The sequence below is a fragment of the Triticum urartu genome, chromosome 5, assembly GCF_003073215.2.
Source record: "Triticum urartu cultivar G1812 chromosome 5, Tu2.1, whole genome shotgun sequence".
Classification (NCBI taxonomy): domain Eukaryota; kingdom Viridiplantae; phylum Streptophyta; class Magnoliopsida; order Poales; family Poaceae; genus Triticum; species Triticum urartu.
Window position 1 is genome coordinate 523,666,910 of NC_053026.1, and position 17,754 is coordinate 523,684,663.

Sequence of the window (17,754 nt, forward strand, 5' to 3'; positions counted from 1 at the left end):
ATCTTCAGCATCGAACGAGACACGAGTGAGACAAATGGGAGAAGCCCAGTCTTCCGGATATACTCCTTGTATCGTTCGTCATATTCCATCTTCTCATGAACTGCACCAGACCTCAAGTGAAGCTGATCAAAAACCCTTCTTTCATCTGCCATGAACCGTGCATGATGAAGTAGATCGTACGATGGATGGATCAGAGAAGCCATCCTACAAAATTACAATGTACATCGTAAGCCTCCTTTTCATTTGTAAATATCCAGAATAATGGAAATATAAACATACATACAGGTGCAAATATCCATATCCATACAACAAATGGATACATACAACTACAAATCTGTACCTAAGCCAAATCATCCATACAAGTGAATATGCACACACACATTTGCACACAACCTTCTATTCTCTATGTCAAATTTGCTACCAAATACATTAAAACTAAAAAAACCTATGATAAGTACCAAATACTAATCATACCATACATATCCCTACCCATACATCTCTAATACAAATGCAAATATCAACAAATTTTGAAAAAGGGGATGAACTAGGGTTTCAACACATGGGGTGTATGCAACAAAATTAACCAATAAAAAGAGGAGAAAGTTGGGGGATTACCTAGAGGATTAGGAGGGGAAGAAGATCCACCAGTTTTCCCCTTCGATCTATCCTTCTTGGCAGCGGATTTGGAGGAGGGAAGGGAGGGGCGGCGGGCTGGGCGATGAGAGGAAGAACAGAGACGAGCCTCTGTCTCTCTCTGTAGTGAATCATGGCGGCAGGGGTAATTTCATCGAAGGGGCATGACGCCCCCGTCCAGGGCGTCATGGTCACGCCCATAGCGCCCCCGCCCCTAGGGCGTCATGCAACCACAGATGGGCTTAGGTGTACCGACGTGGCTGGTCAGCGCCGCGACATGGCGCCCTTGACTAGGGCGTTATGATGTTTAGCATGGCGCACCAGGTGCGGGCGCCATGAGGAAAGGGCCAATTTGTGAAATATTTTGAAAAAGGGTTCATTTTGTGCTGAACTTTGGCCAAAGAGCCAGTTTTGTGATTTTTCACGCGTCGGTCGCAGATCGTGCGCTAACAGTTCTCCACGAACCAATTTCGTTTTATTAGCTCGCTTTCCATGCCCCGCGCGTGCAGCAACGTAGGGACGTCCTGTTCCTAATTAAGGATACACAAACTTTTGCCTATTTGGATACAAGAAGAAAAATAAAATAGGGAGGAAGAAACACTTAAAAAAGCACAAGGAATTTGTAAGATGTTCCAATAATTAAAACAAATGTCCTCGAACTATAAAAACTTTCGTCAAACATAAATAATTATTTTCAGAAAACGTTTGTGAATTTTTCAATCTTCATGACTTTAACCAAAAGTTTGTGAATTGTTTTTTATAAAATTAAAAACTGTTCTTGATTTTGCAAATGTTCAAGAACTAAGTTCATAAATTTGTAAAAATATTCATAAATTTAAGAAAAAGTCCGTTTTTTATTTTAGAAAAAGTTTGTGAATTGAAAACAATGTTCCAGAAGTTCATAAAAGGTTCATGGATTTTAAAATAAAATTTTGCATTTATCAAAATGATTACAATTTTCATTAAAAAGATGAATTATAAAAACTGTTACTACCAAATTAAAAAAATGTTCCTGAATTTGGAAATTTAGCATTATTTTGAAAGTTATAAATTAAAATCTGAAAGAAAAAAAATGAAAGAACGAAACAAAAAGATTAAAGGCAACAAAGAGAAAAAACATAAATAAATAAATAAAAGCAGGACCTTCCTAAAACCATAATCCTCTATTTCTAAATAGCTACAACTCACTACCTAATTTTCCTAGCCATGCAACCATGTCACAAACTAAGTCAAACATTTAATTCACAAATTACAATTTTTGCGCTAGTTTATGCATGCAGGGCTGCCATGCCAAATCATCGGTTCATGCATATTAGTCCTAAATTATTTCTTTCATTAGATTTTTTATTTTTATGAATTGTGCATTTGTTGGGCGATTGCAGCTTACCTATGTAGTTCACCGGTTCACACTTTTTCTTAAATATAAATGACATTCTTTTGACTATAATTCAATAGTTTTTTTCTCTCTTTTTAGATGCTTCATATGTTTTCATTGTTTTTAAACATAGATTGGCTTCCCATTAGATTCTGTTGTTGCAATTATTTATACATTTCTTTTAGCGAGTTTTTTCCAGGGTTTTTTAACAAGTGAGCTGACCATGGGCGGGGGGATGCACTTTTGCTCTATGTGTCCAGCCCAAAGAGAGAAATAGGAATTGCCCGCGACATACGGCGAATAAACCCACACCCGCCGATCATTCAGGGTCAGGCTCAGTTCAGTTTTTCTCATCTAGCTAGCATGAATTCGTTTCAACTACGATTTTCTTCTTAGGTTAGTTATATGTCCAGTTTTCTAGTATGATTTTCTTTTACTTTTTAATTGCGGTTTTCTTCCATTTTCTTGTTTTCAGTTGTTTTTTCTTACATTTTTTGTTTATTTCATTTCTTTTATCTTCATGTTTTTTCTTTCCCCCTTTTTATCTTGTGTGTGTTGTCTTTTCCTTCTTATTATCTTTTTAAAAATTATGAACATTGTTTTTAGAGAAAGCAATGAACATTCTTTAAATAATCATCTTTATATTTTCGTGAATTTTTGTAATATTTTGAAAATTCGTATATTAAAAAAACATGGAAATATAAATGTTTTGAACATTTCTAAAATTTAAAAAGTTTCCTAAAATCATCAATATTTTTAGAAGTTTAAGATTTTTTCAAAATTATGAACATATGAAATTTTAATGAATGTTTATAAAATTGACGAATATATGAAATGGTGATGTTCGGCGCTATTTATGTACTTGTTGTTTATATCTAGTTTATCTATGTATCTAGTGATGTCCGGTGATGAACTTGCTCTTTTGGGTCATATTGTACAGAACTTATCCCCAATCTATGTATGGATTATGGTTGATCCACGTAGTTGCATGGATTGTATGCATTTGGACTTGGGGGGGGGGGGGGGGGTTTTGAGGGGGGGGGGGGGGGGGGGGGGGGGGGGCATTTGAAGAGGACGGGTGTGTGGAGAAATGGGGAGTGACCGATCACTGTCTGACATATAGGTGCCAAATTTGGCAATCGTGGTTGTAGACGCTCTTATTGCGTTGAACCGAACGAAAATTATTGTAACAGAACGCCTCCCATGTCAACCTTGATGTTGTTTCGGATCCTTATGTGAAGTGCACATCAGCACGTCTCAGATCAGTTCTTTTTCTCTTCAACAGCTCTTTACCTGTCATGTTCTCTCTCAAACAGTGATCACATCTTTTCCAAAGTCTGAGCCTCTGAGGAATAATGCTGAGAAAAGAACAGGCAAATTCTAGTGACTTTCTCTGACAACTTTACATCCCAATGCTGCAGTAAAAAAACTGCAACATTAACCTCGTTTGGTTGCTGGTGAGAGAAATTCCAGGGTAAAGAAGGCACGGGTGAGATTTCCTTGACGCATTCAACATCACGAGGAATTATCTCTCCATCGTTTGGCTGCCGGATGGAGATGCCACTAGTCTACATGGGGAAGAAGCTACACATAGGAGCTGCTGCTGGAGGAGGGGGCACGCTGGAGCGAGGAGGAGAAGGTCGCCGGAGGAGCAGGCGAGGCGAGCGTGAGGATTTCCTCCCCGACGTCCGGGGTCATGGAATATTTACCCGTGGAAATGGCGGGGTACGGGTCGGATAACCCCTGACAGGCGGGCGACCAAATGCACAGAAGATTCTCCCGGGGCTGATTTATCTCGTGGGTCTTGCGCCCTGGTATCAGGCGGGGATCCCGGGGGAAATTGTTGCAACCAAATGAGCCCTAAAGGGATGCTAACACATAAGAAAAAGAAATCAAGCAGGTAACACTTGTGGTCCACACTCAACAAGTGCAGTTGTGCTTTACATGAGAAAGCTCTGGCTGGATCTTTGCAGGGGCTTTGAGCACGCTACAATGACGGAGAATGTGGACATGAATATATCTGTGAATTTCATTACCTTGAAAAGGGAGATGGTGTAATACTTCGGCAATATGCTAGTATCGATGTAGACAGCTGAAATTGTCAACTCCCAAATTAGCATACTACTACTGTACTTTCCAAAGTCTTTGCATTTTTTTAAGGTAATCTTTGCATTATTGTTTCTTGTATGACCAAGGCTGTATAGACTAGTCTAAACTCTCTTAGCAATGTAAGACTGCAATTATTGTTTCTGGTCTAAACTCTCTTAGCCCCCCCTCCCCTGCTATTTCTTTTGCAAAATCGATGGAGTGGTCAGCTCTTGCCTGTTGGCTTTTGATCTTCCAGATCAGATCACCCAGGAACTCCACGTACTTGTAAAGCTAGCACACAGGCAGGCAGCTGGATGGATTAACAACAGTAGCCACGTACATGCAACTTGCCGGGCCGGCGTAACCACCGTACGTGTACGTGAACCTCTAGTAGCGTAGCTAGCTAGACTTAATTGTCTCGTCGGCGGATCGTGACTTATAGCGAACAAATAGAGGAATATTTGGTGATTGCCAGAGGCTCTTGACGTGCCTTTTTTTTGCTTATTGCTTTCGTTGTGGTACAGATTACAGGGGGGTCACGTACCTATATATAGCAGCTAGGAGTAGCTATCTAAACTACTCGGTTAGGATTTCTAATCCTACTATTACTACTGGTACCTGATCAGTGTCCGACTAGGACACAGCTACTACGCGTAAGGTTTATTCCTACATTCACCTCCTAAACATGACGTTCTCGATGCGACCGCGATCCCAAATGCAACGACTACTACTCATAGGCAATATCCTTGACATTGCTTTTGCTGTTCTTCGTAGTATTTCAGGGACCATCTTTATTGTTGTCAACTCATCCATAGCTTGATGGCAACACTCTTTTTTGGTCCCGTCTTCAATCTTCACCAGTTCTTTGGTGCTTGGTAGACTGTCTTTCGGATCATCGAGGAGACATCTTTTGAACCCGCGCGAGACCAAACTTCGGTCTAACATTGAGTTCCAAGCTTTTGGTGCTTGCTTCCTGTAAAGTGCCTTCTTGAGCTTGTAAACTTTCCCTTCTTCGCCTTTTTTCTCGTAGCCGAGGGGTTGTTTCACGTACACTTCTTCTTTGAGGTCGCCGTTGAGGAAATCGGATTTCACATCCATATGATGAACCTTCCAATCCTCTTGTGTTGCCAAAGCTAGGAGCACTCTCACCATCTCGATTCGAGCAACCGGTGCAAACACCTCCTCATAGTCAACTCCTTAACGTTGTATGTAGCCCTTTGCAACGAGTCTTGCCTTGTGCTTCACAATGGCACTCTTTGTGTCCTTCTTCAACTTGTAAACCCACTTTAAACCTATGGCCTTTTGGTTTGGAGGTCCGGTTACCAAAGTCCACGTGCCATTTCTCTCGATCGCCTTCATCTCCTCATCCATGGCGTGCATCCAACTTGAACTTTTGCTCGCCTCTACGAAGTTCGTCGGCTCCTCAACTCCGAGTAAACATAAATCCGAGTACTCGAGCGTAACTGGCTTTGCGTACTTGTAGACTTTCTTAAGGGTCTTGTAGCGACGAGGCCTGGAAGAATCCGTTGTGGCTTGCGATGCCCAAGTAATAGCTGAGTAATCCCAGATCGCTCATGCTAAACTTCTTCTTCATCTGCGTCTTGAAACGTTCAATTTCTTGCACGCTATCTCCGGTGATAATCAGATCGTCGACATAAACTCCAACTAACAGGTTTGATCCTTTGGAGTTCTTTGTATAGACCACGTGCTCGAGGGGAGATTTCCCTATGTCAATCGGCTTATGCGGTCAAGTTATTGGACAAGTGTGGCATGACAGGTTGCTACGACACACAAGCTCCAATGGACCAACGACACAAGTTGAGCAAGCGTAGCTCAAATCCGCCGGTGGACACCACAATGTATCGAAGCGTTGTGGGCAGCCTAAGATATTTGGTGCATACCCGACCTAACTTGGCTTATTCAATCGGGATTGTGAGTCGTTTCATGGAGAAGCCGGCAACCGAACACATGAGCGCGGTCAAGCAAATCTTGCGCTATGTGAAAGACACTATTAATCTTGGTTGCACGTACAGAAAGGGAAAGGAAGGATTGATCCTTCGTGGATACTCAGATAGCGACATGGCACGTGATGTGGATGACCGGAAAAGCACAACGGGCATGGTATTCTACCTTGGCCCAAATCCTATCAGCTGGAATTCTCAGAAGCAAAAGATGGTTGCGCTGTCTTCATGCGAGGCAGAATACATAGCGGCAAGCACGGCGGCTTGTCAAGCAGTGTGGCTGAGAAGACTCCTAGCTGATCTTGCAAAGCGGGCGGTGCAGAAGGTGTCGTTGAAGATCGACAACCAAGCTGCAATCTCACTGTGCAAAAATCTGGTTCATCACGAGAGGAGCAAGCACATAGATACCAGGTTCCACCATATCCGGAAGTGCATTGAGAAAGGGATGATCGAAGTTCAACACGTGAACACGAAGGACCAGCTTGCCGACATTCTCATGAAGTCCCTCGGTCGACAGAAGTTCATTGAGATGAGGAAGAAAGTGGGAGTACAAGTGATAGAGACAAAGCAACCAGATTAAGAAGGTGAATGTAAGAGTTAATCTAGTTGTAGTATTAGGTATGGTCACGTAATAGTTCAAAAGAGTCTTAGTACTAATCGTTTTAGTGTTCACGTAAGTAAATCGGACAAGTGCTTGTACGAGTCCGGGTCTCCGTCGTGTTGGTCACCGACTCGGCGACATGTTGGACGGGGTGGCTGTATCCCTGTATATACTGAGCAAATAAACGAAAAGGTGCATGTTAACGCACCGCAAAAAGTAGTTTTCTCTGTCTACAGTTTCGATCGCAAGTATCGCCGGCTACACACGTACGCCAGAATCCATTGAGCTCTTGCTAGCTGGTTGTACGTGCGTGTATCTCCAGAAGGCTAGTGTAAAAGCGTTCGGCTTAAAAACTTTTCTAAAGTTGATGAAGTTAGAAGTTGAAGAAGATCAGAACACACTCTAAATTAACGTCGTGCTTCACTAGCTCTGCGACAGCTTGCGACATAGAGGGTGTGTATTCAAAGTCTTATGCGAATGGCAAGAGCGGACCCGTTCATAAAGAAATCATCAAACACTTTTGCTTCTGGAGGAATTAAGTTGGATCCATCCATAAAGAAATCATTCAAAGTCTCATGCGAATGGCCAGAATGGCCAGAGAGGATCATTTCCTTCTTCTGGAGGAATGCAATACTAATCACCAGCATCTTAGCATCAATCGCTATGTGCTAATACAGCTCCACTCTGAAGGCATGTAGCAGTCCAATCGTTTTTTAGAAAAAGAGGATGACCCCGGCCTCTACATCTGGGCGATGCATACGGTCATTTTATTAATTATTTCACAAGACCTTACAAAATAATATCACAGTAAGACTAAAGCTGCCGTCTAAGCAACAATCTGTGGCTACATCTATCCAGTTGATGAAGGGGCGCAGGTAGCCTGGGCCTAATACCAAACAAATATCGCAGCCAAACCTAACATCTAATACCCGAGGACCCATCCAGGACGCCTGCCGGGCATGGGTCTCGCCGGTCTAGCGTGCTCTCAGAGGCCGCCGCCGCCAACTGTCACCGCTCCATCTTCAGAACTGTACGGATGTATCAACCTTGCTCGGTCTAGCTATCATCGACGCCACCACGGCGCCCAACGGCACCTCCTCCCTGCGCGCAAACAGTCGTGCACGTCGCGGTCGCCACTGATACGCCTCGGCACCATGCTGCCAAGTACCACCAGCCGACACAGTTTGAAGTCTTTGAAAGATCTGTCGTGCGTAGCACCTGCCGATCAGTCATGACAAAGTGTAGCACCTGTCGGTCAGGCATGACTTAACATCTCCACCGAAGCTCCGTGCAAGACGAAGCCGCTCCACCTCCTGCCTCTGACTTCGAGCGCTGCTCCACAAACGATGCTCCCAAGAAAGAAACGACACCGCAGTGCCGCCATCGTCCGATCTGAAACATCAGATCCTAGGGTTTCCCCCAGAGCAGCACAAGTGGGTCGACAGAAGTTACACGACGATGCCTCCATCAAGGTAACGGCGTAGAACGCCGTTATCGCCTGCCAACGGCTCGGTTTTCATCGGCAACCATGTCTCCCCAACTCGCAGCCAGGACTGGATGATGGATCTCGAGATCCGATCACCAAGCCTCTGGCTGGCCATCTCTGACGAAGAAGATGACCACCACCATTGGCCAGCAAGACGGCGTGAGATGAAGTAGAGCGCTGCCAGTGTGCGTCCTGGCCAGCACCACCAGCGCTCGGCCCATCCCAGACCACGCCCCATGGCCGAGGGCAACGGCAAGCGCTGCCACGAGGAGGGCGCAGACCGGAAGCCCAGATCCGGCACACCCGCGCGCTGCCACGTGGCCACCACCAAGCGCCTTTCAGGGGCAGCCCCGCCGCCGTGAGGGACGCCGCCCCACGGGCAACTGGCGCCGACCACCGGCTGCCGCGAGATCGCCACCAGCCGCCGCGAGATCTGCGCGAGAACGACGAGGACGCCCCACCGCCACCTTCCTTGGGGACCACGCGGGCTTCGGCGGTGTCCCCTCCGGCGGCAGCGAAGCGGGGGAGGAGCGGGGAGGGGCAGCTGGCGGCGCGGTTATAGCACGAAGTAAAGATGGATGTAGCAGTCCAATCGTGACAAAAATTAAGTTGGAACGGATCAAAGTCCCATCTAATCTACTCCCTCCGTTCCTAAATATTTACTACCACACACACACACACATATGTATTAGAGTGTAGATTCACTTATTTTGTTTCGTATGTAGTTACTTGTTGAAATCTATAGAAAGACAAATATTTAGCAACTGAAGGAGTAGCCATGGTAAGACCATGAATGGAGTATTTGACAACGTAACTGCCGGCCGCCACAACCACTCTTGGTGATTTACTGATTAGAAAATCATCATTCCACGTCGTTAGCATCCAGAGCGATGTTTTATTAGGCACGGGACGCACCTATTGTCGCATCCCTTGGGTCACGTATCTTGCATTGCGCAAAGAGTTGTCATGTAGTATTAGCTGCGTATATATTTCAAGTTGGCCATCCACTTGCAAGTTTTAATTAATTGTGGAAAGTATATTTTTGCCGATAGGTGGATGGATGCTTTCTATATATGGAGGCAAGTCACAATCATTTGCGCACTCCTAGCCGCTGGCCGGCATTCTTTTTCCTCTTTTCTTTTAGATGAGCGGTAAGGAATATAATAACCACAACTACAAGTCTACAAGTGAGGTCGTCACAAAAAAAGAAGTTGAGTATACGTTGTGCTGTGAGAACATGTAATTTTACTCACGGGTCCTGCCTTATCGTCCTACGCATACGTGGTAAAATCGTCTAGGTCCTGTCAAATAACCCAATAGAAATCCAAGGTATGATCAACAAGTCAAAGAAGAGAGGAGGTAAAAATGACAAGTAGTCAAAGATGAAGGCTCAGTGAAAAAAGGCTCAATATTACGGTGTAGAGATAGGTGGCCTAGTCCACCATAGACTGTGCACCATCCCTCGTGAAGATAGAAATTACAAGAGCAGCTATAGAGCCCCGGGTGTTCATGTGACCTTGCACATCTCAAGGACACTGTGAATATTGATTAATACAGGAGTAGGTTTGGAGCACATAGACGGCCATGTGCCCCAGAGGAATCTCCACCATGAAATGAGAAACAATTAAGATTAGACTTGTGTGCGAAAGAGCAACCAATTAATTAAGAGCACGACTTGGTTAATCAGAAAGGATTTTAAGAGTGCGCCGAGACGGGGTTTGGGAGCACAACCAACCTCAAACACTCCAACCAACTTCTAAAACCACACAGCGGCCATGGACGCCAAGCTGATGGCGGCCACCGACGGTGGCGAAGTCAACAAGTTGAAGGATGGGCTGAACAAGGAGGATACCATGTCGATGGTTGATGCGACGGCGACGAGTAAGAAGCCTCCCGAAGAGGACCAATCCCCAGCTGGTACCATCAACCCCTTGCTTCTGTTATCGGCGCGCGAGGGCTCCTCGATGGCGCTGAATGTCCTTTTAGAGAGGGAAGACGCAAAACGTCCACCACTGATGATTATTTCTCAAGAATTTCTCGAGTTGGTAGAGGGAGGCAGCAGTGGCCAAGGAAGAACTGCAGTGTCAATTTTTGGTGATGTAGAAGAGGGCGTCGACGACCAGCCTGCTGCTTCACTTGCAGCTGGAGCACTCCTCAAGGGCGTCACTCCTGATGGTGATACTGCACTACATGTGGTCGCGCAGAATCACGAGGATGGCAAACATTTCCTGGAGTATGCCGGCATCATCTACGGAAGGGACAGGGGGCTCCTGTTTGCGAGGAATCACAAGGGTGACACACCCTTGCATTGTGCTGCCCGAGCTGGGAACTCCAAAATGGTTTCTTATCTTGTTGATCTAGCTGCACGCGAGGGTGCCGACACGAAGCTCAGGCTCCTGAGAATGGAAAATAAGCGTCATGAGACGGCCCTGCACGAGGCTGTCCGATACGAAGACGGTACAATTCTGGGTCAGAAGGAGAGAGGAGCTTTGCTTGATGCTACTGACACCGCCGGAGAAAAAAGGAATAAGGATGATGCTGCGGGCGCACCGGAAGAGAAGAATATAGTCAAACTGCTGATGGGTGCTGATCCAGAGTTAGCTAATTATCCTGCGGATGGCGTTTCACCCTTGTATCTAGCCATCTTGCTAGGGAAGAGTACAATTGCATTGATTCTGTACGATAAGAGTGGTGGCAATCTCTCCTATTCCGGAGCAGATGGACAAAATGCCCTGCATATTGATGTTCTTCCACACAGAGACTCAGGTACTCACTAAATGCATATATATTTTAGAACTTCCATGTCTACTCCCTCATTCTAAAACTTAGCGTCCCCTCGAATTTCCAGCCTACCTTTAGCATACATTTGATAAACTATAAGTTATATGCCATAAATTTGTTCAAATGAAAACCTATTTTGAATATGAATCAAATGGAATAATATACTCGATCAAAGGAATGTTCAGAAAAAAGGAAATACACTAGAAAATCCAAGAAAACTTAGTCATAAATATATTGCAACATATTTCGCATTTTGTAACGGGTACTCTCGAAAGAGATAGGAACTATTTGTTTGCTTTTGCTCTGAAAGAGAAATGAAACATTTTTAGTTTTACCGCATGAGGATCCTGCGCTTCATTTTCATCATCTCACATATCGCTGTAAAGCTGTGGAGATGCATGCAACCAGGCATCTCCAGTAGGGGGGGGGGGGCAAAATTGTGCTTTTAGCATAAAGTAGATATAGTTCTCTACACTTACGTATTTGTTGTTGTTTTCTATGTTGCCCGGATACTTGGATACGTATCGGATACACGATATCGGGATACGTCCGATATGTCAATTTTTTAAAAACATGAATACAGGGATAAGTTATATACAGATATTACATATATTAATTATTAAAAATATGAAGGAAAAAAAGAGTGAACTGCATCCTAGGTCCTCAAACTATTTCGAAGGTGTCATGTAGGTCCTCAAACTATGAAAAGTGTCATCTACGTCCTCAAAAATCCTTGAAGTGTAATAGTTGAAGGACCTATGTGACACCTTTGAAATAGTTTGAGAACCAGGATGACACACACATTGCCTTTTGATGACCTGGATGGCGATTTTCATAGTTTGAGGACCTACGTGAAACCACTGAAATAGTTCGAGAACCTAAGATGCACTTCTCAAAAAAAAGAAGCTTCTAGTTAAAGCATGCCTCAATAGATTACGCTCTTTCTTTTCTTGCACTTGGTCTACTTCCATTAATTGGCAGTGGGATTTCCCTAGACTTGCTGCTCCATCAGTGCATCGACTCTTTTTTGCTCACCTTTCAATTGAACAAGAACATTAATAGTCATGTTTTGACATGAACTCATGCTCATGTTGGAAATCTTGAAAAGGTGCGCCTTTATTATTGATGGGATTTCAGTCGAACGTGAGGTTTGAGGTATCCAAAACGTATCGCAACAGTATCCAGATGTATCAAACATTATATTATTTTTTAAAAATAAAAAAAATCGAGGGATAGTTACGGGATACATATCGGGCTGTATCGGGGCAGTATCCGGCTGGATACGCGTGCTTTCTGAAGTATCTCCGCAACGTAGGATGTTGTTATTGTCATGTCTTGATATAGGAACATGGTTAAGTTAACGCCCAATTCTACGAAATGTTATTCAGATTAAGATAATTCCTACTTTGCTACACTAACACAAAATGGGTATTGTTGACAGTGATGATAGAGCTCCTAGTGCATTGGAAGAAAAGCCTTACTACACAGGTGGACAAAGATGGGAGAACCCCGCTTCACTTTGCTTCATCGTTGTCTTTTGGGACTGCCTCGTGTCTGCAACTTGAGCTCCTCAGCAGACCTCCTTGGTGTCGTTTTGTATGGATTTCCCAGACTTCTACATCGATGCTCAAGATAGTATTCGAAGCGAACCCCACCGTACTGTATGAAGCAGACAATAATGGATCTTTCCCCATACATTTAGCTGCCTCTGCAGGTGCGAAAGATGCCATACCGTTTTTCCATGGCAAGTATCCAAATTGTGTTGGGTTGCGCAATGCTAAAGGAAGAACATTCCTTCATGTTGCTGTCGAGAAAGAAATACGGGACATAGTGTTCTATGTATGTGAAACTCCATCTTTAGTTTGGATTCTGAATATGCAAGACAATGATGGAAACACTGCACTGCACTTGGCTATCCAAGCTCGGAACTTTAGGATGTTCTGTGCTCTATTTGGGAATCCAGAGGTGAATCTGAATATAACAAATAACCAGGGGGAAACTCCCTTTGATCTATCCATCAGTAAGCTTTCATTCAGATTGAATTATATAGAGGTAATACTCTGTTTTACTTTCAAGTTTGCCCCTTGAATAAAGTAAATAATTTATGACACATTGCTTCATTTGGTACTCATATAATCCTTCTTGTTTTTATTTCAGAACTCTCAGAATAAAATATACCACGCTTTGAGGTCAGTTGGGGCGAACTATGGTGTCGTTCGCTGGGATAAAGCTGAGGAACCGTTCCGTCGGCCGCCAAAGCCAGAGGAGGAGGACAAAGAATCACGGAGGCTGAAAGATGCAACACAAACGTGTGTCGTTGCTTCAGTCCTAATAGCAACTGTGGCCTTCAGTGCAACTTTTTCCATCCCTGGAGGTTACAGAAACGATGATCATATAAGTGGAGTCACGCCAACATATGCTGGGAGTTTTGTTTTTGACGCTTTCATGATGGCCACCACATTAGCTTTCATATGCTCTTCACTAGCTACAATTGGCTTCACGTTTCCTGCAAATCCGATGGTTAACTTGGTCACCCGTGAAGTCTACTAAGTCTTATCTGCGCTTTCCTTCTCGAGTTCATTCATATTCATGTCAATTTCATTTGCACTGGGTGTGTATATGGTGCTAGGTCCAGTTGCTCGTAATACTGCTGTTGCAGTCTGTGTTCTTGCTCCTACCGTATGGTTAGGTACATATATGGATGCTATTTCTAAATTTGTTATTCTTGCACGACCATTATGCATTAGAAAGGGGTTATTCAAAGGAATGGTAGAATTACTAAGGATGTACACGCTCATAATGACCACTACACTTTGGCCCATCATAGTTACCTTTGGTTGGGCTGCGGTGGCAAGGATCCACCGTCACCGCTAAATCCTTTTTCTTTTTCTTTTTGTAAGGAGGGTTGGTAAGCATGTTCTTGTACGGAACTAATGTTATGGAAGTATTTTGATGTAAGACATTATCTCTAATACTAGTATAATGCATCAGTTTTGAAATTGGATTTACACTCCATTCTTGATTCCCGCCAAGTAACACAAACTCACTTCTAGCCGTTGATTTCACCACGTATCCCCTTATCCACCCTTCATCAGCCCTTAGCTCCACCGAATCGGACGGCTGCAATTAGTTGGATCCGTCACCACTCCCTCCCCGCGCTGTCTCCCGCGCGCTCGCGCGTTTCGAAGCTGCTCGCACCTTCCCGATAGCTCCACAGCCCACGATGTTTGAAATAATTTAATTGAAACAGAGCCCCGTGCGCGCGCTCTGCTGGACCGGAAAAGACTGCATACCTTCAAGCTTCATCCCGATTTCAAAAGGAAAAAACAAAAAGCTTCAAACCGAGCTAGCACAAGGCTATCATCCTGCCACAACTCCATCCCCGTTGTCTCCCATTGCCTGTATCTCCCCGCTCACATCTTGCTAAAATTCCATTTCCATCTGCTTGCAGAGTACCTCAATTCTTTGACGACCTTGCTATTGAGATCGCAGGGCTTGGTTGTTATGAAGTGTGCCACTCTTGCGCCCCGTCTCCGTTCATTCAGATTCGCACGTCTTCGTCTCTTCGCTCTCTCCAGCCGCGCCGTACACCGGCAAGCCGGCCATGTACAATACACATTCTCTGTGCGGACGGCCAACAACACGGGAGAAAAGCACAGGTGAGTTGCTCCTTCTCTACATTACCCTTTTTTTTTGTTGATGGTTATGAGTTTGGAGAATTCCTTTATGTCAGATTGCTTCATGTCATTAGGATTAGCTGGTTATACCTTGTTGATGTTCTTGGCTCTTTCTTTGCGTGCTAGGTGTTTGCGTTTTTGTCTAAGCCAGTGTAAGTTGCAGATTCTGTACGTAGACTACAAAAGCTACTATGTCTTGAGATAAGTGTGTCACGAAAGATGATTTGATTATTTTTCTTGATTTTTTTATGACTCCACTATTTTATTTGGGCCATTTCATTGTTCACATTTAAAATATTTATTTTGGTAGAAATATGGTTGACACTCATTACTGATGGACATCAACTGCGATAATTAATTCATACTCCCTCCGTTCCAAATTACTTGTCGTGGTTTTAGTTCACGACAAGTAATTTGGAATAGAGGGAGTATTTTCTGTTTCACTGGTAGAAAAAGGGCCCTCCACGTGGCCGGTCCACCTTTAATCCTGGTTGGTAACACCAACCGGTACTAAAGGAAATTTTCTGAATTTTTTTTGAATTTTTTTTATTTTTCAAATTTCTGAATTATTTTAACCTCTAATCTCTAATCATCCCTTATCACTGCTCAATTTAATCTCTAATCACCCCTCATCATTCCAAATCATCTAACTTCCCAGACGGTCACCCATCCTCCCACTCCCCCAGCTTGAGCACGCTTAACTTCCGGGTCTATTCTCCCTCGTTTCCAAGTCTGCACTCGTTGTTTTCCTGACAATAGTAAGATGTTAATCCTATTAACCCTCAGGAGTTTAGCTTGAGCATGAAGTCACACATTTCACTGTTTGAGTTTGAAACTATTGTTCTAAAAAAAATAATTTTTTAGTAACACTAATATTTCTTGAATAAGTAGTTTGACCATTGTTTGACCACAGTTTGACCATAGTTTGACCAGATTTGACCAAAATTCAAAAAAACTGAAATAACTATTTAATAACACTAATATTCTTGAATAATTATTTAGTAACACTAATACTTCTTGAATAAGTAGTTTGACCATAATTTGACCAGATTTAATGAAAATTTAAAAAAACTGAAATTTGAGCATAACTTTTTTCCTTTTGGAATTTGAGGATTCTACAAATTTGCAAACAGGCTGTAGGCGGTCTTCATCGGATGTAACTTTTCAAGTAGATGATATTTCATATAAAAACCTTTTTAATCCGAGTTCGTATGCAAAAGTTATGCCCATTTTACAAATTCTAGAGAGATTTTGTAAATAAAGTCGAAATTCATATTTGTAAATTTTCCCAACAACTAGACCACATATCACATGAGAAACTTGTTTTTTTTTATTTTTTTGACATTTCCATCATTTTCTTTTATTTTTTTAAACTAAAAAGGCGATCCAAGGGGGGGGAGGGTAGAGTTTGAAAATGGGACCTTTAGTACCGGTTCGTGCCATGAACCGGTACTAATGCCTCAAAGCCCATTAGTCCCGGTTGGTGGCACCAACCGGTACTAAAGGTAGTACCGGTTGGTGCCACCAACCGGGACTAATGGGCATCGCACCCTTTAGTCCCGGTTCGTGGCACGAACCGGGACTAAAGGGCCTAGGTGAACCGGGACTAATGCCTTAGCCGCACGAACCGGGATAAATGCACCCATTGGTCCCGGTTCTGGACTGAACGGGACTAATGGGCTTACCCGGCCTGGACCAAAGCCCCCTTTTCTACTAGTGTTACCCATGAAAAAATGATTGTTGGCTAAACAGCATACCCCCCCCCCCCCAATGCCCTGTCTACCAATCTTTTCTTGTGTGCGTCTCATTAAGCTGATGATTGTAGATCAATATCGTCACCTAACTGAACAAACCGGTGCTGTACCAACGGATCCTTCTCAACGCAAACGTTACCGTGGTCGGGTTAGGTATATGCAGATGACACCACAACAGAGAGAAGCTTATTTGAAAAGGAATCGTGAGTACAAACGAATCAAGCGAGGTGACTGTGCAATTAGTAAGACTGTGCAACCCGTAAGAGGGGAGACCAGTATGAATACCAATGATAACACACACTTGCCAACTGAATCTTCTATGACGACAGAAGGTACTTTGTTGTGTGATGATAAGTAAAATAATCATCTTCAATATACATGATTAGGTGGTGACATTAGTCTGTAATTTGTGTGCCAGGGAAAGAAATAGCAGTGACTATGTTACAAGAACAAGAAAGCCTTCCATTTTCAGGTTCTATGACACACAGTTCAGGGGTCCATCAAAGTAGGTGTCTGACAAAAAGGAAACGAGGTTGATAAAAATATATTAATTCAGTACTAATACATTTCTGTTTACTAACATTACAGTCTAATTTGTTTGTTGTAATGTCAAAAACAGTGACAACAGTCAATAGTTATGATGTGTCTGCATCTGACCAAAGCATCCTTGCTCAGCCAAACATGTGCCACCCAAAAAAGGGTACTTGGCTGAAGATCAGTGCATCTGGAATTTCTGTATCTCCTATTGCTTCATAAGACCAAGTTGTAATTGATGCGCAAACAAATAACAGTGGATGTAAGCGGCGACACCGCACTAGCTGGTATTCCCAATTGGCACCTTAACAAAAAGAAGCATATTTACAGAGGCCGTGAGTATAAAAGAAGAAGAAAGTCTCAAGACGCAAGTTGCAGCCATGCACAAGATACATCTGATGAGGCAATTAGTAGTAATGTACAAAATACAGTTGGATATACTCATGTGCAACTACAAGATCATACCAGCCGTCAACATGAAGATTTCATCTACCTGCGAAAGGATTCTTTTCCTGCCATTCAAGGTAATCTCAGTACCAACTAGCATTTATCTATTATATTGGTCCATATAAAACATTGTGTGACGTATATGATGATTCGACAATCAACAGATAACATTGGGGAAACAGGAGAAATGCTTGGATATAATGATGACCCTGATGAAGAAATTCGTATGTTTAGCGGGCATGGTAAGTATTACTGTACTTAATCGACAATAGTACTTTTAAATATGATTTGTATTTCTAATCTAGCCTAATAAAAATGCAGGTTTTGAATTTCAGTCGTATTTAGAAAAAGAATAATGCCCAAAGTTGCATTCAGGTGGATCCATATGATCATATATATCAAAATTTACCCACTGAT

At 43.2% G+C, this 17,754-nt stretch overlaps 1 protein-coding gene across 1 annotated transcript; it reads left to right on the top strand.

Moving 5' to 3' along the window:
* Positions 1-9,866: 9,866 nt before the first annotated feature.
* On the top strand, positions 9,867-13,874 carry LOC125556560 (ankyrin repeat-containing protein At2g01680-like). Its single transcript, XM_048719268.1, has 3 exons — positions 9,867-10,910; positions 12,367-12,977; positions 13,083-13,874. Exons 1-3 carry the CDS (start codon positions 9,920-9,922, stop codon positions 13,473-13,475), a joined length of 1,995 nt encoding a protein of 664 aa, XP_048575225.1. The 5' UTR covers positions 9,867-9,919; the 3' UTR covers positions 13,476-13,874.
* The last annotated feature ends 3,880 nt before the right edge of the window (positions 13,875-17,754 follow it).

Coding starts and splice junctions, on each gene's coding strand:
- LOC125556560 (XM_048719268.1), top strand. CDS start 9,920: ATGGACGCCAAGCTGATGGCGGCCACCGACGGTGGCGAAGTCAACAAG. Junction 10,911..12,366: donor TCTTCCACACAGAGACTCAG/GTACTCACTAAA, acceptor TATTGTTGACAG/TGATGATAGAGCTCCTAGTG. Junction 12,978..13,082: donor TCAGATTGAATTATATAGAG/GTAATACTCTGT, acceptor TTTTTATTTCAG/AACTCTCAGAATAAAATATA.